General features: G+C 39.2%; 1 protein-coding gene across 3 annotated transcripts; it reads left to right on the forward strand.

The window, feature by feature from the left end:
- The first annotated feature begins 495 nt into the window (after positions 1 to 495).
- Positions 496 to 26,490, forward strand: rfx1b (regulatory factor X, 1b (influences HLA class II expression)). 3 transcript variants are annotated; one of them, XM_056456429.1, is made up of 18 exons: positions 496 to 639; positions 4,644 to 4,966; positions 10,748 to 10,845; positions 10,953 to 11,024; positions 12,029 to 12,090; positions 13,404 to 13,728; positions 17,641 to 17,822; positions 18,052 to 18,171; positions 18,244 to 18,365; positions 18,466 to 18,584; positions 18,668 to 18,777; positions 18,852 to 19,003; positions 20,357 to 20,454; positions 20,549 to 20,698; positions 22,789 to 22,997; positions 23,140 to 23,293; positions 23,373 to 23,418; positions 25,694 to 26,490. In XM_056456429.1, exons 2-18 carry the CDS (start codon positions 4,666 to 4,668, stop codon positions 25,846 to 25,848), a joined length of 2,475 nt encoding a protein of 824 aa, XP_056312404.1. In that variant the 5' UTR covers positions 496 to 639; positions 4,644 to 4,665; the 3' UTR covers positions 25,849 to 26,490. The 3 variants fall into 3 exon arrangements, with proteins under 3 accessions (XP_056312404.1, XP_056312406.1, XP_056312407.1); XM_056456431.1 differs by having other exon boundaries at positions 10,956 to 11,024; XM_056456432.1 differs by having other exon boundaries at positions 10,748 to 10,830; positions 10,956 to 11,024.
- The last annotated feature ends 399 nt before the right edge of the window (positions 26,491 to 26,889 follow it).

Raw genomic sequence — 26,889 nt, forward strand, 5'->3', positions numbered from 1 at the left:
TTCCTAAAAAACCCTCTCATTTAAAGCTGAACATGATGTTTGATTGACGGCCATGTGGTCCAATGAATGAGCGCATGGGCGTGTACTTCTTGCGTAATGCTACAACACGACTGACAGCAACTACTGACGAATCACAACGTAGGATTGTTACAGACACCCGCCTCATCCAATGAGGATGAGAGAAGATCGTTTCCCTTGGCGACATACAGCCAATCGGGTAAAGTCTACAAAGGATACAGCTCCTGCGCATGCGCACATCAACACAGCATAATTTTTGTGACACTGTACAACAATAACTACAATTTATACGTTACAATACGTAACCGTGTTAAGCTTAGGATAGAGGTAGATGTTCATAAAACACGACGTAATAGGTGATTTAATAAATAATCTAAATAATTCTCGTTAACTTCCGGCCAGAGCTGCGTCCCTTCTAGCAACAGCCAGCCAATCGCTGCTAAGCAAGAGGGTGGTACTTAGACGGGTGGGTAGCAACAGTTGCCCCGGTGAGGACGAGGCGCCATAGTCACGGTAGTCGTGGCGACAAGAACCCAGCAACGAGAATCAACAACAACAATTTGAACCATTAAGAAAATAAAACTCCGCGCCAAACTAAGAGCATCCGACAAGAGGAGAAAGGTGAAGGAACAACTTTATTTCACGCAGCCTGCTCTTGTTTTTGTGTTTCAAGTGCTGAAGTGCGCTGGGCTCGATTTCCTCTTTTATCGCGCTTTAACTCGACCCCGCGGCTCTCGCACGCGCTGGCGGTTGTTATGACGATGTCAAATCTGCCAAAGCGCTACAAAATGGCGGGTGTTGTAACGTGAGAGTGTGTGTGTGTGACTTTTACTTGTTGTTGTTTGTTTATGGGGACCGTGACGTCAGGAGCGTGTTGAACTGAACTGATAACTGAAACGGGCGAGTAGTTTAGGATCAAATGTCAAATCGCGAGTTTTGACAGTCAAACTTGTCTAGTTTTTCCCGCTGCTCTGCTTATTTGGAGTTGGTTTTACGCGATTGACAGTGCAACGCTGACGTTTCGGGGTCCAAACTATCTGGGGTTGGATTCTGAGGGGGTTAAAAACTTTATCGAGGGAGTCGTCGATCAGCCATATGTGTGCCAGATCAGCTCCAGCGCGGAGGGAGTGGAGGGGGCGTGGTTTGGAGGGGGCGTGTCTTTGGGAAGTGTTAAGGGCGTGATTGACACATGTCGGTCCAGTTATATATACAGCCACTGTATAGATAAAAAAATTCAACCGATTGACAACACTTGACAAATATTTTTCGGGATTTATTAGGTAAACTTATTTTAGTCTATAAAGGTCTGAGAGCATATCAGTGAAGTTTTTTTTAAAGATGAAATGACATTTAGTCAGAATAACACGTTTTTATATGTTATTATGATTAAAAAATCAGGGTTTTCCCCCCAAATGTTGTTTTTTGTTAAACTCTTCTGAAGGTAAACATTGGTATTGTGGTACCAATGTGGTAAGCATGCTGCTTTTTTTTGTCCCAAAAATGTCTAAAACAACATTTTTATTACATTTGCAAGAAATGTCATTAGTATTTTACAGAATTAAACAAAACTAACCATAAGAACTAACTCAAGAGAAACGTTGAATGATCAAGTGATCTTTTAAATGCTTCAATAGCTGGATGTGGCTCAGAGATGTCTTATTTTGTTGTTGCACTAAATTAATTTAACAAAAGCACATTTTAAAAGTAGGGCCAGACAGAATCTGTGGACATTGTTTGCTATATCTGCGCAGAATATTGTAAAAATCTGCGGATTAATGCAGAATGAGAGAGTAGTTAGTTTAGTTATGTTTAGTAGAGTAGTTTAGTTATGATATGGGAGTTTCATAACTAAAAAATGTAATATGTTGAATAAAAAGTAATACATTTTATACTTTTATTTCATGTTTAAAATACAAACCCTATTAGATCCATTTATTTGGTAAACAAAGCAAGTCTCTCATATAATATATCTTCCACATATCTCCTAGAAGACAGAAATTATTACTTTACAAAATGTATTGTAAGTAAATCATATGAACATGTTCATATTAGTCAGTAATATTATTAAATTTTAAATTAAATAAAAAATTTCAAAACTGTAAAATATAAAATTACACATTTAGGCACAACTAAATAAATAGACACAATAGGCTGCAGGTAGGGCGCAGATTCTGTGTGGGCCTAGTTATGAGCAATTAAAGTGTCTACTGTTTTGTGACTTTAAATATATTACTATTTTGGAAGTAAAAATTATCTTCCATAGTACAGATATATTTATGTACAAATGAAAAAACTTTTGATTTTGACCCATAAACATCTGTAAGAAAAAGTAATAAAACGTACATATAAGAAATGTTTTATAATATAATATAAACTTATATATATATTATATATATAATATAAACTTAATCTTATAAATAATCATAAGTCAAGTCACTGTATAGAACAAAACTCAAGAGACCACTTGACAAATATTTTTGGTCATTTAATATATTTATTAGGTGTTCTAATAGTCTATAAAGGACTGAGAGCATATCTTCCCAATGTAAAATAAAAGTTTTTTTAAGGAAAAATGACATTTGGTTAGAATAACACGTTTTCATTTGTTATTATGATTGATAAATCAGTTCTATTCTGCCAAATATACTGATTTTTTAACTTTTCTGAGGTTAAACATTGGGATTCGCACATTTATTTCCCCAAAAATGTTCAAAACAACAAACTTTTTATTACATTTTCAAGAAATGTCATTAGTATTTCACAGAATAAATAAAAAGTTACTATAAATCAAAACTCCAGAGAAACTTTGAATGATCAAGTGGTCTATTAAATCCTTCAATAGCTGTATGTGGGTCAAAGATGTCTTATTTTGTTGTTGCACTAAGTTCATTTAATAAAAGCACATTTTTATACATTTTATGTGCAATTACTATTAGTCTACTTTGATATTTGGTGATTTTAAATATTTTTAATTTCCAAAATAGTAATATATGTTACACTGTAAAGTTATATTCATGTACAAATGAAGGAACTTTAGGCTTCTTTCACCCATTTACATCTGTAACAGAAGATATTAGAACATGTACATATAGGACATGTTATATATAATATAAACTTAATTTTATAAATAATCATAAGTCAATAATTATAAATAATATTATGTCACTGAGGTAAATGATAAAATTGGGGCTACAAATGTCGTGCTTATAATATTTATCCATTAAAATCATAGCATATGTAAATTTTTCAGCATATCTGAAATAAGTAGTGAACAAATGACGCATGTTCTGATAACGGATATACAGTTGAAGTCAGAATTATTAGCCCCCTTTGAATTTTTTCCTCTTTTTTAAATATTTCCCAAATGATGTTTAACAGAGCAGGGAAATTTTCACAGTATGTGTGATAATATTTTTTCTTCTGGAGAAAGTCTTATTCGTTTTATTTCGGCTAGAATAAAAGCAGTTCTTAATTTTTTAAAAACAATTTTAAGGTCAAAATTATTAGCCCCTTTAAGCTATATATTTTTTTCCGATAGTCTACAAAACAAACCACTGTTATAAAATAACCTGCCCAGTTAACCTAATTAACCTAGTTAAGCCTTTAAATGTCACTTTAAGCTGTATAGAAGTGTCTTTAAGAATATCTAGTCAAATATTATTTACTGTCATCATGGAAAAGATAAAATAAATCAGTTATTAGAGATGAGTTATTAAAATTATTATGATTAGAAATGTGTTGAAAACAATCTTCTTTTTGTTAAACAGAAATTGGGGAAAAAATAAACAGGGCAATAATTATTCATTGATTAAAGTCATTCATATCGGTGAATTCAGGCCCTTTTGATTTTGCTTTCTTGAAATGATTTTAATAATGTCGGGTTGTTCTCAACACAATGCCTTTCTCACTAATTCTGGTCAGAAGATTCATTGGGAAACTTTCCCTCTATCAAAGTGACTTCATATGAACTGGCGCATGCTGTCATCACAAGACGAGGCACGCAGGAGCCGACTGTTACCTCTAATTTGAGGGAAAACCAGAATACTGTTAAACGAGTTCAGCCAGCTCAAAACCGCAGAGGATTTATGAGCGCCTGACAGGGAAAGAGAATAGGTTTTGTTTTACATGCAGAGAAAACAACTGGAATTTATGCATATTAGTTGTTATTTTTAATATTTTCATGATTTAAATCCATTCAGAGTAAGAAGTAGTTCATTTAATAAACATGTTTTCAGACAAATCTGTCTAAGGATCACAGTGCAGCTCCAAAATACTCTAAATCTTGTACACAAACTATGACAAATAATGCACATTTCATAAATATTTCAGAAACTGCATTTGAATATTACCAGTTTTGAATAAAACAACAACATGGTCATTTTTTTAATGTGAATATTAGGTGTCTGTGAATTGTTAAGCACAGTTAGGACTTCCATGTCACTACTAATGTTGGTGGTGTTTGCTTGATTTGTCCTTGAATCGGCTGTTTATGAATGTGTGGGAACCCTGTGTGAAAGAATCTCCTCCATTTCCCAATTATAATACTACATATAAAGACATCCAAACCTGTGTGTCTTCGAGTCCAGCATGGCTTAATCTGCGTTATTTTTTATTTCTGTTTGCAGAGGGATTTGTGCAGTTGTCGTCATGGCAACCTCAGGCTACACGGCCGAGGATCTTCAACCCTCCCAGACACAAGGGGGCAGCATTTCAAATGCCACGTCCAGCAGCCAGCAGAAAAACACATCTCAGATCCTCTCCGACATCCAAAACCCTCCAGGATCGGCTTCTTCCATTATCAGAGCACAGGCCACGCCCCCTGTCACTCAAAAGAAGGCTGTTCTGGCCACGCCCCCTCCAGGAGTACAGTATGTCACGGGAGAGATTCAGAGCTCCGCCTCCCAGGCTGGAAACGGCAGTCAGCAGTACATTGTTGTGACAGTCACTGGTGAGCACACTACACACTACATAGTCGGCATCACATCTAGTGCATCTGCAGACCGCTTTCTGTGCATCGCATGTATGAATGTGTGTGTGTGTGTGTGTGTAATGCGATCCTACAGACACCTGATGCTTTCTAGGTCTCACTCCCTGAATAGAAGGACCTTGAAATAAACACGCAACTGCAGCAGTGTGTATCGCCTCCTAATGCACACTTATACACACCTTCTGCCTGGGCTTTCTACTTGTACACAAACACACACACATATAGATGTGTTTTTCTGATGACTGAACATTGTAACGCTCTAATTGGCAGCTGTTATGATGGCATTGCCTACTCGGCGTCCTAGAGGAGTGTGTGTGTGTGTGGACAGATTTCCCACTGCAGCAGCTTTATTAACTAATGCAAAGTTTGTATTGATGACGATAACATTTTAGTGGCTATAAAAATGTTAAAATACTAAATGAATTAATGTAAATGACGCAATTGTGGTAGTCAATAAGAAAAAAGTATAAGATTTAAGTACAGCTCTAAATCAGAAAAAGTTTAGACAGTATGAAAAACACAAATAAAAAAGAAAGTAGTGATTTCTAAATTTACTTTTCACAACACTTTGGACATTTTGTCCCATTCTTCCTGAAAACAAATCTTAAGGTGGTCAACAGTACGGGGTCATTGTTGTCGCTTTTTGAAACATTCTCTATTGGAGACAGGTCGGGACTGCAGGCAGGCCAGTCAAGTACTCCTATCTTCTTCCTCCACAGCCACGACTTTGTAATGTGTGCAGAATGTGGTTTTGCATTGTCCCAACTTTTTTTGGAATGTGTTGCAGGTCTGAATGACAGGAAAGGATGTATATTTACAAATGAAATGTTGACCGGACAAAACAAAATATTTTGTGTTTATAATGTCTGCAATGAAATACAAGTCAAAGTAAATTTGGAAATCACTACTATTCTTTTTTTACTTTGCGTTTTCCACACTGTCCCAACTCTGATTTGGGGTTGTAATATGTAAAATGTATACTTTTATTCAGACATGATTCATTGAACTGAATAAAGAAGACAGTAAAGAAAAGTTTGTATAATGATAAAAAGGATTTCTATTTTAAATAAATTCTGTTGATCAAAGAAATAAATATGTATATACTGTCACCAGCCACTTTATTAGGTACACCTTATTAGTACCACGTTGGACTCCCTTTTGCCTTCAGAACTGCTTAATTCTTCGTGGCATAGATTCAACAAAGTTCTGTTAATATTCCTCAGAGATTTTGCTCCATAATGACATGAAAGCATCACACAGTTGCTGCAGATTTGTTGGCTGCACATCCATGATGCGAATCTCCCGTTCCACCACATCACAAAGGTGCTCTATTGGATTGAGATCTGGTGACTGTGGAGGTCATTTGAGTACAGTGAACTCATTGTCATGTTCGAGAAACCAGTCTGGGATGATTCACGCTTTATGACATAGAGGGTTATCCTGCTGGAAGCAGCCATCAGAAGATGAGTATACTCTGGTCATAAATGGATGGACATGGTCAACAGTAGTAGTCAGGTAGGCTGTGGCATTGACACGATGCTCAATTGGTACTAATGGGCCCAAAGTGTACAAAGAAAATATCCCCCACACCATTACACCACCACCACCAGCCTGAACTGTTGATACAAGGCAGGATGGATCCATGCTTTAATGTTGTTGATGCTAAATTCTGACCCGACCATCTGAATGTGGCATCAGAAATGGAGACTCATCAGACCAGACAACGTTTCTCCAATCTTCTATTGTTCAGTTTTGGTGAGCCTGTGTGAATTGTAGCCTCAGTTTCCTGTTCTTAGCTGACAGGAGTGGCACCCGGTGTGGTCTTTTGGCGCTGTAGCACATCTGCCTCAAGGTTGGATGTGTACTGTGTTCATGCTCTTCTGTATACCTCGGTTGTAAAGAGTGGTTATTCGAGTTACTGTTGCCTTTCTATCAGCTGGAACCAGTCTGGCCATTCTCCTCAGGCATCAATAAGACATTTGCGCCCACAGAACTGCCGCTCACTGGATATTTTCTCTTTTTCTGATTATTCTCTGTGAACCCTAAAGATGGTTGTGCGTGAAAATCCCAGTAGATCAGCAGTTTCTGAAATACTCAGAGCAGCCCGTCTGGCACCAACAACCATGCCACATTCAAAGTCACTTAAATCCCCTTTCTTCCCCATTCTGATGCTCGGCTTGAACAGCAGCAGACCGTCTTGACCATGTCTACATGCCTAAATGCATTGAGCTGCTGCCATGTGATTGGATGATTCGAAATTTGCGTTAACGAGCAGTTAGACAGGTGTACCTAATAAAGTGGCCGGTGAGTGCATATAAACAGTTTTCACAAAAATATGAAGCAGCAAAATTATTTTCAACACTGATTATAATAATCCTGAAAATTTAGCTTTGTATCAAAAAAACGCAAAACATTACAAAGTCTTACAAAACTCATACTTTACCTTTCAATAGTAGTGTATATTCAGTAATTGTTTGTTTGTATATGTATATATGCACATACATGTATACATTGTTAAACAGCATAAATGTCTGCAGAAAGTCATGCTGACTTGCTGATTGAAAGATGGAAAGAAGTATTTTTTTTTAAGTATATAAAAAAAAAGAAGTATATAGTTCCATACAAGTGTATACTTGTTTATAGCCTATACCATTAAATTCAACAGCAAAAGCACCTTAATTTAAGCTGTAAACACTTGAAGGATCCCAATATCAGAGTATAATTAAGCAATGAACTGAACAACTGGGAGTGAATACCTAAATAAATAGCACAGGTAGAGTAAATCAAACACACGTCCGTAGCTTTTTCTCCCTCGTTCAATCTCTTTATCTGATACTCATGTTTACCTGAACCAGAGATTTCTTGCCCCATCTGTGGAGATTAATTGTTCAAGGCCGACCATAAGAGCCTGATATAAAGACCAGGATGTGTGTGTGCATGTGTACACATCATGTTCTACAGTAGCTGTCTCTACAGTCTCGATCCAGTGCTCTATCGTAAGTATAAGCAGGAGATTTGAGCTCATTTTGATTGAACTGTTGATTTGTTTTCATTTCCTCCTGTAGGTTTTCTAGTGAGCTAAACGCATCTTCCTCTCTGCGCAGTCATTATTTCCTCTTTTGTGCGAGTGGTTCATCACGTGTTTCCTTCTCTTTCTGTTTTCTGTCTCTTTATCTTGCACTTCAGCGTGTCTCTCTCTTACACACACACACACATTTAGGGAGATGTTAGATTCAGTAGTGTAAATGCCTATATTTTACACTTTTGCTGTATTTTTACGATGTTTTAATCAAATAGTTTGAACTTTACAATTAAAACTTGATCTTCAAACTTTGTTTTGACTATCAGTGTGTCTTGAAAATCATTTAAACAACATTTTAGGCCTAAAAAAGTCTTAAATTTGCTGAAATATTGTGATGTTGTAGGTCTTAAATGATTTTAAAGAGGTCCACTTAAAATCGCCAACAACTTTTGTTGTTGTTGTATTTGTTTTCATTGCAAAGAGATACAATTCACGACATTCGTTGGAGATTTTTACAGCAACTTCTCCAAATTAAATTCACTAATCAGAGACAGAAGACTAAAAGCAATTACACAATTCCTCATGTTGAATATATGCCTTTACATTATCTTCCATTTCTACAAAAACTATTTACAGAAGTCTCTGTTTTGAGTCCTGGCTTGGTCAGTTGGCATTTCTGTGTGGAGTTTGCTTGTTCCCTCTGTGTTGGCGTGGGTTTCCTCTGGGTGCTCCGGTTTCCCCCACAGTCCAAACACATGCGCTATAGGGGAATTTAACTAAATTGACCGCAGTCTATGTGTGTGAATGTGAGAGTGTATGGGTGTTTCCCGGTGACGGATTGCAGTTGGAAGGGTATCTGCTGCGTAAAACATATGCTGGATAAGTTGGCGGTTCATTCCACTGTGGCGACTCCTGATTAATAAAGGGACTAAGCCGAAAAGAAAATGAATGAATGAATGAAATGTGAGGTTTTATGACAGAAACACATTTGGTTGAATTGGTCTTATGTAATCAATCCAAATCTTAACATTTTTTTTGCAGAATCCATAATAAATACACTTTTAACAACATTAAACTTGTCGATTTAATGTTATATTGGAAAAAAGTGCACGTATACAACTAGAGTTTGCTTGTTTTGACACATTATTTAAAATATGTGGCTAAGAAATCATTAAATTTGGTTTAAGAAAAGTAAAATTCTCTAACATTGGCCAAACAGTAGAAAAAATCCTCAGCGTTTAGCCCTGTAAAAGGCTAAATTTGACTACTGAAACCCTGACTACTCTACCTTTGAAGTACGCAAGAAATCACAACTAATCGTAGTGATTTTGTTAGCTCTTACTGCTAGTTTTGTGGTCAACAATTCATCTGTGCATGCCATTAAGAAGAAAAACATTGTTTGCCCTTGTAATCTGAAATTGAAATCTGAAAATGCACTTCCTTTTCAGTTAAATTCTCAGATTAGGTCTGTCTGAGGTATTGGGGCGTGGCTAACAGACTTAACCACACCCCTCCAGCTGTCAGTTTTGACAACAAACAGAAATGGTGAGCAGGATGAGTTTCTTGGGTTGTAATAACTCGCCTCAAACCCTTTTCCCCATCTTTCTGAATGAAATACCTACTTTACTACATCCAATCAGCTCGCAGTAGAAAAAACAAGCCACGCCCACTGTTTCCTCATTTAATATACCGTACGAAATACAATACGAAAAAAAAAACTGTTGTAGCTTCCAGTTCATGCAGGCTTTAAGATTTTGATATGTAGATGACGTCTTATAAGTGGAAATATGTTGTCATTTTAAATTAAACCATGAAATGAGTAACGGCGTGTCATTAGAAAATATGCAGAAAACAGAAATTAATATGTAAATGTGGGCGGCCTTATGTTAATGCAGTCATGATTTAGGGGACTTCAGCTTTGTTTCGATAAATGTGTTTTTCTAATTTAAATAAATCTAAATATTTGCTTTTGGGGCATCCTGCTGGTATCAACATTCTTAAAGGTTGTGTGAAATCAAACTTTACGATAATTTTTTTTGCTAGCACACATTTTTATTTTTAGGTTAATAGTTAATTCGTGACAGTTAATCAACTGTAATTAGTAATCTTCAATCAAATTTTGTCCATTTGCTTCTGCACTTGGATTGGTTCCTTCTCTGTTGATGTCCGTTTGACGTCTTAGCCACGCCCCTCTAACTGTTAGTTTGCTATGAGTGTATGATGCGAAAAAGAAAGCCCCGCTCCCTACTCAATATTCCAATTCAGTTGAAAGTACATCATTTATTCATTAATATTCCTTCAGCTTAGTCCCTTATTTATCAGTGGTTTCCATGGTGGAATGAACCGCCAACTATTCCGACACACTCATACACTACAGCCAATTTAGTTTACCCAATTCTCCTATAGCACAAGTGTTTGGACTGTGGGGGAAACCGTAACACCCGGAGGAAACCCACACCAACATGGGGAGAACATGCAAACACAGAAACGTCAACTGACCCAGCTGAGACTTGAACCAGTGACCTTCTTACTGTGTAAATGTACATCAGCACACTGAAATAAAAGTCTCAGCAACTTCAAGCTAATACCGACTGCAAAAGAAACGCTTGGTGTCCCTTTAATATGCTAGTGTGTTTTTTCTGTCAATGTGATCATGCTGTATAGTGATTTACTGTTTATATTGTGTGTGTGTGTGTGTGTGTGTGTGTGTGTCTGTGCAGAGGGCTCTGTCCACTCCAATGACTCTGAATCAAACTCTCCCCCTGCGGTTCAGACTGGTGTTCCCACACAGGTAGTGCAGCAGGTACAGACTGCACAGGTAATACACACACACACACACACACACACACACACACACACAGATTTATACACTTCTCAGAGCTATGTCTATCTGATAAAATCATAACTGTGCTTATTTGTGTCCAGCAGAGGTCAGTGGTTCAGGCTACAAACAAGAGTGGACAACTGGGGGTCAGTAATCTACACATCACGCCTGAGGTATATACACACACACACTTAAAAATGGCTTATTTACTGTGTCAGTGCTACTGACCTTAATCTGCAATGTAGTTAAGCTGGTTTCTACAATTGTTTTAAAACTTCTGATTCAGTTGCCTATTGGAAAACTGACTAGGAACGGCAGAAAAGGGCCAAACTACTTGCTCTACAAACAAGTGTGTTTATAACTAAGACCGAGCAGCGCTGCTCATCACTGTCAATTCCACAGCAATCGACCAATCAGAAGAGTTTGGAAGTGGGACAACTGTTGCAAGTTTTTATTTCGAGGCGCTCTGTGTCTGGATACCCTCGTGCTTTATGCTGCGCTTACTTTCAAACCATTCTGAAACATTGCCTCTCGTGTGTTTAGAAGCAAAGACGCGTTCGATGTGAATGAGCCCTTAGCGGCCGATCACACCGAACATGCCTTTACATTCTAAAAACACCAGGCGCACCACACTGCCTTCTTTTAACAAAGAATAAAGAGCTGCGCTGTGCTTATTATGTCGCTAGGCTACGACTGAATCTGCTGCGTATTGTGCAGGAATAATGCTGTTGATATTGTTATACATGTGATATTTAATAATATTATAATATTAACAATTTGTGAAGTCATACAGCTCGGGATAACTTAAACAGGGACAGCTAGTCTCTCCTCCATCTTTAAAAGTCTCCATAGTCGTCTTGCCAACACAAACACTGCTGTCACCTCAACGGAAACCCCGCCTCTGCTTTCATTTGATTGGAGAATGAAAAAGACGCGACTGACATAGCACAGTTTTTCCACTCAGAGATGACAATCTTTCTACTACAGACACAAGAGAGCGCAATGGTCAAATGCAAGGCGCAGAAGCACCACGCAAGGCACATAAGCACCAGGGAAAATGCATGTGGGTGTTATTAAAACCATTCAAAAAAGGTGCCTCTCAATGCAAAAAGCGCATTTGGTATGATCAACTGTCATCTTAAAGTCTGCTAAAGTTGATGTTGGTTTGCATCTACAGGTCCAGCATGTGTTTTCCAGCCAGTTTGTGGAAGGAGAGGCAAACTACAGCAACAGCTCAATGTGAGCATCAACACAGACCTCACTGCACATAATATACAGTTGAAGTCAGAATTATTCGCCCTCCTGGAGCTGCCCTCTATATTTTTCCCCAATTTCTGTTTAACAGAGAGAAGATTTTTCCAACACATTTCTAGACATAATAGTTTTAATAACTGATTTCTTTTATCTTTGCCATGATGACAGTACATTATATTTAACTAGATATTTTTCAAGATACTAGTATTCAGCTTAAAGTGACATTTAAAGGCTTAACTAGGCTAATTAGGTTAACTAGGCAGGTTAGGGTAATTAGGCAAGTTATTGTATAACGATGGTTTGTTCTGTAGACTATTGAGAAAACAATATTGCTTAGGCAAGGCAAGGCAAGTTTATTTATATAGCACATTTCATACACAGTGGCAATTCAAAGTGCTTTACATTTCAAACAAGAATAAAAAAAAACAAGTATAAGAGAAATAAAAACAAATAATAAGAATAGTAAAAAAATAAAATAAATAGGCATAAAAACAGATAAAATGTGTTATAAAAGAATAAAAAAGAAGAGAAAAAAATAATAGTGTGATCTGTCGGACGTAGCACAGTGCTCATTCAGTAAAGGCACAGCTAAACAGATGTGTGTTCAGTCTTGATTTGAATGTGCCCAATGTTGGAGCACATCTGATCATTTCTGGAAGCTGATTCCAGCAGTGAGGGGCGTAGTAGCTGAAAGCCGATTCACCCTGCTTTGACTGAACTCTTGGGATTTCTAGTTTATTTGATCCTAAAGATCTGAGTGATCTGTTAGGTTTGTATTCAGTGAGCATATCTGTAATGTATTAAGGTCCTAGGCCAGTGATTTATAGACCAGTAATAATACTTTAAAATCTATTCTGAATGTAACTGGGAGCCAGTGTAAAGACCTGAGGACAGGTGTGATGTGCTCTGATTTCTTGGTTCTGGTCAGAATTCTGGCCGCAGCGTTCTGGATGAGCTGCAACTGTCTGACTTTTTGGGAAGTCCAGTGAGGAGGCCGTTACAGTAATCCACCCTGCTGCTGATAAAAGCATGAAGAAGTTTCTCTAAGTCTAATAATATTGACCTTTTTTTTAAATGTAAAACTCTCCAGAAGAAAAAATATTATAGGAAATCCTGTAAAAACTTGGTTAATTCTGTTAAACATCATTTGGGAAATAAATTCACAATAATTTTCACTTCAACTGTATATATTTTTACTTCCTATATTTTGAACTTTCTTTCTGTGACAAGGAGTTTAGACAAAATAAACAAACTCCCGAAAACATGAGTTTTACCTTCTTCATCTCTCCCTGCTTCAGTCGCTCCAGTAGTTACCAGTTCCCAGACTCCGCCCTCTACTCTCAGACCACACCCTCTGTCACCTACTATGAGGCGTCGCCCACCACGGGCTCTCAGGTCACGTCCCCGTCCAGCTCTCAGCCGGTGTCAGTGACGTCCGGGACGGGACTGTTTTCTGAGGGTGGTGCGGGCATCACTGTGGTGGCCGGAGGGTCTTCTTCAGCAGGGGGTGTGGTCAGCAGCGAGGGGGTGGGCAGTTATGTCATTCAGGGCGGGTACATGCTTGGCGGAGCTCCTGGAGGAAACCAGAGCTTCTCACCCAACACACGCGCATCGCCTGCAACTGTGAGTATATTTGTTGTGAATGATTCGAGTTAAACTGATTCATTAGTGAGATGCTGATGGTCTAATCCAGTGCTTCTTAACCACGTTCCTGGAGGACCACCAGCTCTGCACATTTCCCCTGTCTCCTTAACTGAACACACCTGATTCATATCATCAGCTCATTAGCTGATTAGACTGAAAGACCTTTAATGGGTGTGACAGACAAAGGAGACATCCAAAACATGCAGTGTTGGTGGTCCTCCAGGAATGTGGTTGAGAAACACTGGTCTAATCTAATTCAATAATTTATGCTAAGATAAATGTGTCGGACCCAGCTGAATGGAATCAAAAATTATCAAATTCAACTGTTTACCTCTAGGGGAGCTGTAAAATGAGCCTATTTATACTCAGTAGTCGACATCAGAAGTAGATCAAAACATTTTAAAATGAGCCTATTCCAAAAAAAAGTGGAGTGTTCCTTTGAATAAAGCTGATTAAATCAATTAAATCATAATTGAATCAATATAAACAATATAAAAAAAAAAATCAGTTTAAACAAAAATTTGAAACTATCAGGTCAGTTTGTTGGGAACTAAATATAAATATCAAAAATAAGTAAAATAAGCACATAAGTTTACTAAAAAAAAATGATTAAAACTAACGAATTTACCAAAAATAATATAAAACATAAATAATATGTGAAAATAATACTAATTAATATATAAAAATAATAATAATAAAATAATTTGATTTAAATTTATTTTATAAATTTATTTATTTTTATATAATTTTATTATATATAATAAAATAATTTGATTTAAATTGATTTAATATTATTTTATAAATTTATTTATTTTTATATAATTTTATTATATATAATAAAATAATTTGATTTAAATTTATTTTATATTATTTTATAATTTTTTTTATTTTTATATAATTTATTATATATAATAAAATAATTAGATTTAAATTTATTTTATAAATTTATTTATTTTTATATAATTTTATTAAATATAATAAAATTATTTGATTTAAATTTATTTTATATTATTTATAAATTTATTTATTTTTATATTATTTTATTATATGTAATAAAATAATTTGATTTAAATTTATTTTAAATTTATAATATATGAAAAGACATCAGATTTGTTTTGAAAACTAAATATAAATAAACAAATAAACATTACTTTTGAATAATATATAATAATAAATAACAATAGATATGAATGAGAATCACAAAAAATTACTAAAATAAAAACTAGGGATGCTCTGATCAGGATTTTTGCAGCCAACACTGAGTACCGATTCCTTGTTATGGTAATCGGCCGATACAGAGTACCGATTCTGATGCTTCAAGTGTTATATAACTTTGCCATTGCAATAGTACATTTTCCCTAGAGATCTCGTCTACCTAAGAGAGTAAATTAGGGATGTTGCATACATGTAATGGTCGGAAGCAGATAAAATAGATAAAACAGATGTGGTAAAAAATGGTAAGAAGAATAACTAACAATGCAATTTGGAAACATTGCTTGTGCTGTAGTGCTGCTGATGTATAACCCAGGCAAGCACATGCATCTTCCTCTGCTTGTAAACAAACACTTGCGATCGGTTCACGAGATCAGCCAGATCAGTGAGTACTGATCGAGTCATTAAAGAGCCCATATTATACATGAAATAGGGTCATATTTAGGTTGTAAGGGTCTCCAACAACAGTCTAATATGCATGTAAGGTCATAAAACACTTTGATGGTCTTATAATCTGCATTTATTTTTACCTAAATATCCCAACGACTCCCATATGAATCGTTCAGCAATTCATTTGTTCCCAACCCCCTCCTCAGCGCGAAGCTAATCTGCGCTGATTGGACCGATGACAGCCTGCTGCGATTGGTCGACAGTGACAGGCTTCAGCACGAGACAGAGTGAAATGCCCAGCTGGTAATCAACTATATAAAAGTAGTCACAGTGCACACGCGCTTCATAGTGTAAGGCTTTTTTCACACACACACACACAACCCTCCTCAGAAGAACTGGGGAGATCGACGCGAGTCTCTCTCTCTCCCTCTCTATCTCTCACACACACACACAACGCTCCTCAGAAGAACTGGGGAGATCGACGCGAGTCTCTCTCTCTCCCTCTCTATCTCTCACACACACACACAACGCTCCTCAGAAGAACTAGGGAAAGCGACGCGAGTCTCTCTCTCTCTCTCTCTCTCTCTCTCACACACACACACACACAACGCTCCTCAGAAAAACTAGGGAAAGCGACGCGAGTCTCTCTCTCTCTCTCACACACACACACACACACACACACACAACGCTCCTCAGAAGAACTAGGGAAAGCGACGCGAGTCTCTCTCTCTCTCTCTCTCTCTCTGTCTCTCTCACACACACACACACACACACACACACAACGCTCCTCAGAAGAACTAGGGAAAGCGACGCGAGTCTCTCTCTCTCTCTCTCTCTCTCTCTCTCTCTCTCACACACACACACACACAACGCTCCTCAGAAGAACTAGGGAAAGCGACGCGAGTCTCTCTCTCTCTCTCTCTCTCTCTCTCACACACACACACACACACACACACACACACACACACACACACACACACACAACGCTCCTCAGAAAAACTAGGGAAAGCGACGCGAGTCTCTCTCTCTCTCTCTCTCTCTCACACACACACACACACACACAACGCTCCTCAGAAGAACTAGGGAAAGCGACGCGAGTCTCTCTCTCTCTCTCTCTCTCTCACACACACACACACACAACGCTCCTCAGAAGAACTAGGGAAAGCGACGCGAGTCTCTCTCTCTCTCTCTCTCTCTCTCACACACACACACACACACACAACGCTCCTCAGAAGAACTAGAAGAACTGTCTCCTAGCTTACGATCGATCGCCATAGCAACGACAAACGGCAGTGGAACGCGAGCTCACCAAAGCCTTTAACGTTAAATCCGTAAACAAAGCGGCACGCGTCGCGTTTTTAACGTGGCTTACATGTGATAAGAGAATATAAAGAGTAACCGCATGTACTGTACCAGGTTAACAACTCATCTTTGGGTAGAGACTGTCAATATTATCCATCTGAGCACAGCGTGACTTCATTGGACCGGTGGCGTCTGTGTGTGTGTGTCTAGTGTTTTTTCTGTGTTAGTGGGCGGGGCCGCAGGTTTCAAATCTCCCTGGTTTGCGCGCGTAACTACTGGCGAGGCTTGTGTTTCGTGGCTGCGTCATCGCGAAACACCTAATGACTCGTTATCAAGGCGACTCGTTTGAAGCACTATGAGTCGACTCTTTTATAGATGAATCAATAGTTTTAAACACTGTACACTTACAGATTTAAGCCTTAGCTGGATATTTCACTTCACTTAGAGCTGTGTGACACACTACATGGAAGGGCATTTTCAAAAACCCATAATATGGGCTCTTTAAATGTGATTATCGGCCGATACCGATCTCCGGCTGATCAATCGGAGCATCGCTAACAAAAACAACAAAATTGTTAAAACTAAAAAATGTTGAAAGGCAACTAAATGAAATAACTGTATGTATTAAAATGTATATAATTCTACTTTTAGCTATTTAAAGCTATTAGAAATAACTAAAATAAGGACTACGATGACCAAAAACAAACAAAACTGCAAAATAAAATAAGTAAAAAATAAACAAAACAACCAAAAGCAAAGCTGATTAAAACATCTAAATAAATATTACTTCAATAATACCATTAAGGAGAAGTTAGTTCACAAATTACTACTGACGATATCCACATTATGTTTCTATTTACGTTTCTTTAAAACATTGTTCTGGTGCATATTTTGTGTCCACATCTGGATTTGACAGATACAAAGCCGAAATCACAAGTGCATTTATGGGTGTTGGAGTTTTTGAATCTGTTTCATGTCTACCTCCAGGTGCAGTGGCTGATGGATAACTACGAGACGGCAGAAGGAGTAAGTCTTCCTCGCTGTACTCTATACTGTCATTACCTCCTGCACTGCCAGCAGACCAAACTGGAACCCGTGAACGCTGCTTCCTTCGGGAAGCTCATCCGCTCTGTGTTCATGGGCCTCAGAACCAGACGTCTCGGCACCAGGTATAACCACACTGTCCACCGCTACTGTGCTGCAGTAAAGCTTCAATGCTGCGTTTTATTATATTCGCTATAGTGGGTAGCTCCGCCCACACTCAAATCTCATTGGTCTAGAATTTTACATATATATTAGCACTTCACAGTATCACTTTACATACATGCACACACTCATGCATATACGTATGGATCCTCACACAAAGAGCTGCACAATCACATGTGTGTGTTGTTTCAGAGGGAACTCTAAGTACCATTACTATGGCCTTCGGATCAAGAGCAACTCGCCCCTGCACAGACTGGTGGAGGACCAGCAGCATCTGGCTATGAGGCAACAGCCGTACTCGCAGAAACAGAGGTGTGTGTGTGTGTGTGTTGATAATCTCTTGCTGTTGTTAGTTTGATTGACAGCCCTGTTCTCTTTAAAAAGGATAAAGCCTGTGCAGAAGATGGAGGGCCTGACCAATGGAATGGGTCTGGGGGCGGGGCATCAGCAGGGGGCGGGGCTATCAGACATCAGTTCCCAGGTTCACCAGTATCAGCAGTTCTTGGGTAAGATCATTATGAAAGTGGCTTCTGGGTTACATGATATCCTTGTGAGTACAGGATATGACATCAGCTCTTTAACCTGTGTTTGTTTGTTGTGTCTCAGATGATTCTCGCCGTCTGCCGGAGTTTCCTGCACTGAAGGATGATGGGAAATCTCTGCCGGACGGACTCCTTCCTCAGTATGTGCAAGTATATCAGCTGGTCTACAGAGAGCACTGTGAGGTGAGTGTGTGTGCGCTCCGGATATCAGGTGTGTGTCTGCTTTTAAGAGTTTGTGTGTATAACGTGCACATGTGTACTCGTAGGCTATTCTGGACGTGATGGTGAACCTGCAGTTCACTCTTGTAGAGACGCTGTGGAAGAGTTTCTGGAGGTTCAGTGAAGGACAAACCAGCAACCCGGATGCACTGGACCAGTGAGATCTGCTCACATACACACAAACTCACACACAGTATTGTGTGTATCTGATGACTGTATTTGTCTCTGCAGTCATGAAGAATCAGAGAAGCGCTTGCCGAAGTCAGTTCTGGTTCTGTTGTGTAAATATGAGCCCATCATCAACTGGACCCGCGAATGCGACAACTTACTGTACCAAAGCCTAGTGGAGATCTTCATCCCTAATGTCCTGAGACCCATCCCCAGTGAGTTACACAACTCTATACTATATCAACTTCATCCACAGTGAGTTACACAACTCTATATTAACTCCAACCTCAATGAGTTACACACATCTATACAAACTTTATATTAACTTCATTCTACGGGAGTTACACAACTCCACACTACCTTCATTCCCTGGGAATCACACAGCTCTACACAAACTGTATAAAACTGCATGCCCAATAGGTTACACAACTCAGATTCACTCCACTTTGAGTTACACATCTCTACACAAACTCTATATTTACTCCATCCCCAGTGAGTTACACAACTCTACACTAACTCTATATTTACTCCATCCCCAGTGAGTTACACAACTCTACACTAACTCTATATTTACTCCATCCCCAGTGAGTTACACAACTCTACACTAACTCTATATTTACTCCATCCCCAGTGAGTTACACAACTCTACACTAACTCTATATCAACTTAATCCCAGCAAAGTTACAAATCTCTACACTAACTTTATTCCTAGAGAATCGCACAACTCTACACCAATTCTATAGTAACTTGATCTGGGTATATGCAGGAATCCTACAGGTAATTTCAAAACCTCTTTAAGACTTTTTAAAGATCTTCTCAGAATATTTTAAGGCGTCACATCACCTTCCTGTGTTTGTCGCAAATTATGTGACATATATTTATACTTTTTTAGAGTCAAACACTTTGAACAACGCTTGAGCAAAATTTAAGACCTCGTAAAATCGCGATTAAGATTTTTAATACCTTTTAAGGGCCATAATTTCCTCATAATTGATTTATCTTATTTTATTTATTTGACATGGACAACACAATTACACTGGACAACCAAATGTGTTTCTTTAAGTGTTTTAGCAGACTTGCTAATTCTTAACACCTGTCCACAAACGGCTTGACAAAATGAAAATATAATAAATACATATACACAACATTATCAGATTTTAATACTTTTTAAGATCCCGCGGACACACACAACTTTACACAAACTCAATGCTTAGTGAGTTACACAACTCTACACTAACGTCATTCCTAGGGAATAAACTCTATATTTACTCCAACCATAATGAGTTACACAACTCTACACAAACTCTATATTAACATCTACCCAGGAGAGTATCACTACACTAACTTCATCCCCAGGGTATGACACAAACTGTAGAAAACTCAATCTCAGGTGAATTACACACACTGTTAACTATTCACAGTGAATTACGCAACAAGTATTAAACTCCATCCATTCACAACTGTAAAACTATATGTTTTACAATATCTTTTTGTTTAGCAGTTCGGTTGTAGTAGTATTCAGTGTGTCCTTATTTATTCTAACTCGTTCTGTCTCTGTCTTCCTCGAGGTGCCTTAACTCAAGCCATCCGTAATTTTGCTAAGAGTCTGGAGAGCTGGCTTAGCAACGCCATGATCATCATGCCAGATGAGATGGTGAACATCAAGGTCTGACACACACACACACACACAGATCTCCTTGGTCTTCCTCCAGTATTTCAGTGCACTCACACTAGCGCTGTGTGTGTTTTGTGTTGTGCAGAAGTTGTGTGCAGGCGCGTTCGCTCAGACTCTGCGGCGCTACACATCCCTCAATCACCTGGCTCAGGCAGCGCGAGCCGTCTTGCAGAACACAGCTCAGATCACACAGATGCTCAGCGACCTCAACCGCGTCGACTTCACCAATGTACAGGTAAAGAGACTCGCTCTATTCAGGATTCCCACCATAGACTGTAAAAGATATGGACATAGTGTCACCCATCCACTTGTTAAGTCGTGACATATGAAATACTGTTTCCAAGCCACACGGGTCCAAGCCACTACTCATTTGAATTGAGAAAATATTCGTTTATGGCCACTTTTTAGTCCTGTCACACTTTAAAGTGAATTTTATATAAAATCATAGTGTACACATTAGTCTGTGGACTTGCTGCATTACAAATACCAAAATATTAATAATTTAGAAAAAATGAATCACTTTCTGGCCATCGGATATTAGACATGGAGATATATACTGCGATCGTGATTTTTAAAAGTATTACAGCGCTTTGTAAACATTTATTATTACCATTTAATGAGTCTTCTTATACAGTTTGATAGAGCGCTTGCCACTTTGCGTGACGTCACACTTAACAAGCGGATCAGGTTCTGAAGAACGCAAAAGAAGCTACAAGTAGGCCAACCGTCGACATTTTGTTCGCTCGTCATCACACCGAGCGAGGGATAACAAACAAGGGCAAAGTGGCGGAGCATGAGTGGAGCTACAGATGCCTGCTAGCATTTTGCTTAGACAGGCTTTTCTTTGGGAGAAACGCTTAATACTTCATTACCTGCGACTCGTTTGTGTTCTGACCACATGTCTTTGGTTGTACACTATATCAATAAAGTGTTTAGACTTTTAAAAACACTGTAGTCATACATAGAGCCACTAAACATTGTGCTAATGACTTTTTTTCTACTGGAGCAAAATGCGAATTACTTCCAAATACTGCAAATATAGTCTGTGTTAGTAAATGCAAGACTATTATGAAATCCAGGCATAACACTGTATGACAACGCTTCAGATGACTGTTCTAGAGCCTACAGCTAATCAATCTGTCAGATTCTGGAGTGCTTTACAGCTCTAAAGAAAAATATTAATGATAAATAATCTTAAATAAAACAAACGTGAATGGTTTGTGAACACAATTAAGTGCACACAGCATCCCATATCATCTGAAAATTGTAAGAAATAATTCTAAAAGGCAGCTGACTGTGTAAAGCCACATAAAACAACACAAAAATACGATGTATATAACGAGTTCAGTGGCTAATCAGCCAGAATCAGCTGAGGTGAAGTGACGGCGACCAGCGAGACCTAGCTGTAACTCAAGTGGCCACGCCCTTAATTATGCAGACTTAATATAACTTAATATAAACGAAACAGATGAGTTATAAAATAATTCACACCCCAACCAAAATTGTTCTTTGTACCAGGCTGTAAACAGCTTTTTTCCTGCTGTAAAGTTGGCCATTTTAACAATGGGGTCAATAGAAATTTGCTCCATATGGAGTCAGGACTAGCAGAATTTCGATGAATTGCAGTTTCAGTTACTTCCGTATTGGCTTCACGAGGGAGAGCGGGAGGTTGCCGCTTGGTTCCCACTCCAAACCAAATGCAAAATTCCCTGACAAAAAAACATCAAACCCCAGCTGCGTAGCTCCCAGCGGAATTAAATGTGCATCTCAACTCTCCTGTTTCCATCAAAACAGTTCATCAAGAGCCCAGTTAAAATACATGGCCAGGCTGCTATAGCCAAACCTTTAATCACACGTGCCAGTGCTAAACATTGGTTTCAATGGTGAAAGCAGCGAAAATCTTGGGCTGTGTATGATGTGATACATGTATTGTTCTCTGATGAGTCCTCCTTCACTGTCTTTCCCACATACGGGGAGAGTTACGGTGTGGAGAAGCCCCAAAAAATGTAATCACCTAAATTGTTGCATGCCCAGAGTGAAGCATGGGGGTGGATCAGTGATGGTTTGGGCTGTGCTTAAACCTGTGCTTGATGGGCTGTGCTAAATACTTGTGCTTGATGGTCACTGGGTATCTGATAAAGCCTACCGAACCATTCTGGAGGACCATGTACACCCAATAGTTCAAACATTGTATCCTGAAGGTGGTGCCGTGTATTAGGATGATAATACACCAATACTCACAGCGAGACTGGTGTTTTTTTTGTCATGTTTGACAGTCAAAACTGCAACATCACGTCAACAACCCCTGTGTGTATGTGTTTTTAGGAGCAGGCCTCGTGGGTATGTGGCTGTGAAGATGGTGTAGTCCAGCAGCTGGAGCGTGACTTTAAACAAACCCTGCAGAATCAGAACTCTCTGGAGCAGTGGGCTACGTGGCTGGAGGGGGTGGTCTCGCTGGTGCTGAAGCCGTATACCGCCAGCCCGGCTTTCTCCAAAGCAGCCAAACTCTTCCTGCTCAAATGGAGCTTCTACAGGTGAGAGCGCTGCTTACTGTCTAAAGTACATACTGCATTTAAAATAACTTGCGACAGTATGCATTATGTTACTGTGTGAATGCTACATGAGCAGTGTTTGTGTCTGTCTTTATGGTGATCTCACTGAGAGTGTGTTTTGTAGTTCTATGGTAATCCGGGATCTGACCCTGCGCAGTGCCGCCAGTTTTGGCTCGTTTCATCTGATCAGACTGCTGTATGATGAGTACATGTACTACCTGATTGAGCACAGAGTCGCGCAGGCCACAGGAGAGACACCCATCGCTGTCATGGCAGAGGTACACACATATACACAAGAGTTGCACACTGTCAGATATGCTGTCACACAGTTATTTAACTTTGCATTTATTGTTTCAGTTTGCCAATCTAAACAGAAGTCAGAGATCAATGGATGGTTATAAAGGTATGTACATTCAAAACATGCAATTATTGGACTTTCTTCTGAGTGTGATCTTACAGAAACCCCAAGAAACCACAATGCCGCACTCTAGCAACCACACAGGACATTTTAGCAAGGGATCATCAGTGTTGGAAATCCCTAAAATGTCCTGGGTGGTTGCTAGAGTGCAGTTATGTGGTTTCTTTGGGTTTCTGTAAGACCACGGAACCAGAACATCCTAGATGGCTAAACCCTAGCAACCCTTTGCAGCCTGGAAACCAAACAGAGCTTTGTAGTAATCCTGTAGTAACTTTCAAGAACAGTCTAATTTGCCTATATTATTAATAAAATAACCAGCTAGAAAGACCAAAGCGACACATTAGCAACCCCAAATAGTCACACTTTACCAACTGCCAAAAATCTAAGAGTCAACTGAAAAAATCCTAGCAACCCCATAGTAACCCTCTGGTGAACACCAAGAACAACCTAGCAGTCAACAAAGAACCTAGTAGTCAACAGCAACACCCTGGCAACCCAATAGTAACCCTTTGGTAATGATAAAGAACAACCTAGAAGTCAACAGCAACACCCTAGCAACCCCATAGTACCCCTCTGGTGATCACAAAGAACAACTTATCAGTCATCAATAGCAACACCCTAGCAATCCCATAGTAATCACCAAGAACCTAATAGTCCATAGCAACCCCATAGTCACCCTCTGGTAACGAACAATAATAACCTAGCACTCAAGAGCAACCTCATAGTAACTTTCTGGTGACTACCAAGATCCTTGTATTCAACAGCAACACCCTAGCAACACAAAGAACAACCTATCAGTAGTCAATAGCAACGCCCTAGCAATCCCATAGTAATCACCAAGATCCTAATAGTCCATAACAACCCCATAGTAACCCTCTGGTAATGAACAAGAATAACCTAGCACTCAAGAGCAACCCCATAGTAACTTTTTGGTGACCACCAAGACCCTTGTATTCAACAGCAACCCCATAGTAACCCTCTGGTGACCGCCAAAGATAATCCTAGCAGTAGCCAACAGCAACACCCTAGCAACCCCACAGTAACCCTCTGGTGACCACCAAAGAACAACCTATCAGTAGTCAACAGCAACACCCTAGCAACCCCATAGTAACTTTCAGGTGACCACCAAGAGTCTAGTAGTCAATAGCAACAGCCTAGCAACCCCATAGTAACCCTCTGGTGATGAACAAGAACAACCTAGCACTCAACAGCAACACCCTAGCAACCCCATAGTAACCCTCTGGTGAAAACCAAGAGCACAGTAGTCAATAGCAACATCCTAGCAACTCCATAATAACCCTCTGGTGACCACCAAGATCCTTGAAGTCAATAGCAACACCCTAGCAACTCAATAGTAACCCTCTGGTGACCACCATGAGCACAGTAGTCAATAGCAACTCCCTAGCAACTCCATAATAACCCTCTGGTAACCACCAAGATCCTAGAAGTCAATAGAAACCCCATAGCAACCCCATAGTAACCCTCTAGTGAAAACCAAGAGCACAGTAGTCAATAGCAACAGCCTAGCAACCCCTTAGCAACCCTCTGGTGACCACCAAGAGCACAGTAGTCAATAGCAACACCCTTGAAAACCCATAGTAACCCTCTGGTTAAAACCAAGAGCACAGTAGTCAATAGCAACACCCTAGCAACTCCATAATAACCCTCTGGTGACCACCAAGATCCTTGAAGTCAATAGCAACACCCTAGCAACTCAATAGTAACCCTCTGGTGACCACCAAGAACACAGTAGTCAATAGCAACACCCTAGCAACTCCATAGTAACCCTCTGGTAACTACAAAGAGCACAGTAGTCAATAGCAACACCCTAGCAACCCCATAGTAACCCTCTGATGACTACAAAGAGCACAGTAGTCAATAGCAACACCCTAGCAACCCCATAGTAACCCTCAGGTGACTGTAAAGAGCACAATAATCAATAGCAACATCTTAGCAACTCCATAGTAACCCTCTGTTGATCACCAGGATCATTGTAGTCAATAAAAACACCCTAGCAACCCCACAGTAACCCTCTGGTGACTGCAAAGAGCACAGTAGTCAATAGCAACATGCTAGCAACACCATAGTAACCTTCTGGTGACCACCGAGAACACAGTAGTCAATAGCAACACCCTAGCAACACCATGACAATGCTCTTGTGACCACCAAGAACAATCCAGTAAGCCAATAACAACACTGTAAAGACAGAGGATGCTACAGTATGAGTGATTGTGATTGGCTGTTGTCTCTGTGTGTGTAGATGAGGAAGATGAGGAGGAGGATGAAGAGGAGACGGATGAGGATCAGGACATGTCTGTTCCAGTAAACGCAGTGGTTCTGGAGGAGTCGCTGGAGCCGCCCGTTAAACTGGCCAGAACAGAGCTTTACACCAACAACAGCAGCACACAGAACTAACACACACACACACACACACACACGACTTTACATCTAAATGCAATCTTCAGTTTGGTGAATGACTAGAGGAAATTGAGTTGATTCACTGTAAACCGGATGAGGTGAATCAGGCCTCAGAGCTGCTGTATGGTTGATCCGATGAAGCTTTTTATAGACAACAGTTACATTTATAGCCTTAATTATGCTCACACACACACTCATTGCCTTCCCTTTATCAATCAAAGCTGCCATGTGTGTCCTGTGTCTTGACTTTTAAAGCAACAGTTCATCCAAAAATGTAAGTATTCACCCTCATGTTGTAGCAAACTCAAGTGTTTCATTAACGACATGCTTTATTTTGAGGTGAACTGTCCCTTTAAGAGTCTCCATGCTGCCATTTTGTTTTGCCAAAGCCAATCATACCTTATATAGGCCTGTTCCTCATTAATATTCATGAGTGTTTCTCATGTCCTTCTTCCATGGTTATTTTGTTTTTCTCTTAATTATAACGAAAATGATATATATATATTCTATAATCAGCGTATTATTTTGATGCTTTGTGATTTGATTGTGTAATGCTAATGGATCAAATGTGCCTTCAGAGGATTATTCATGCTAGAGATCCATAAACGTCTGAATAAATGTCAAAAACTATCATTAAAATGCTTAAGTTTTTATTTTTGCAAATCTTATACAGAAAATCTTGAAGAATAAACTGTGTAAATGTTCATAATACCCATTTAATTCATCTCCGAAAAATTATTAAAAGCATATTCATGTAACGGAGGCCAGCTAGCGAAGTGCTATGCAGGTAAACCTCATTCCTCTGACCTCTAAAGGTGCTCTAGCGACAGACAATAGAGACCACGGTCTTTAGCCCCCTTGTTAGAGCAACCGACTCCCATACAAAGAATCACCGGTTGGGTGCATGTGTGTTGCACATGGGGGCTCGTCCGGGATGGGAGTCAGGTTTAGGGGAGTGAGTGTAACGGAGGTCAACTAGCGAAGTGGTATGCAGGTAAACCTTACTTCTCTGACCTCTAAAGGGTAGGGTTGCACCAA

The sequence above is a fragment of the Danio aesculapii genome, chromosome 1 (assembly GCF_903798145.1).
Source record: "Danio aesculapii chromosome 1, fDanAes4.1, whole genome shotgun sequence".
Lineage (NCBI taxonomy): Eukaryota > Metazoa > Chordata > Actinopteri > Cypriniformes > Danionidae > Danio > Danio aesculapii.

Bases quoted from the DNA above. Each gene is read 5' to 3' on its own strand.
- rfx1b (XM_056456429.1), top strand. From the start codon at position 4,666: ATGGCAACCTCAGGCTACACGGCCGAGGATCTTCAACCCTCCCAGACA. The intron at 13,729-17,640 runs GTGAGTATATTT...GTCTACCTCCAG, and splicing joins CACGCGCATCGCCTGCAACT to GTGCAGTGGCTGATGGATAA. The intron at 23,419-25,693 runs GTATGTACATTC...CTGTGTGTGTAG, and splicing joins ATCAATGGATGGTTATAAAG to ATGAGGAAGATGAGGAGGAG.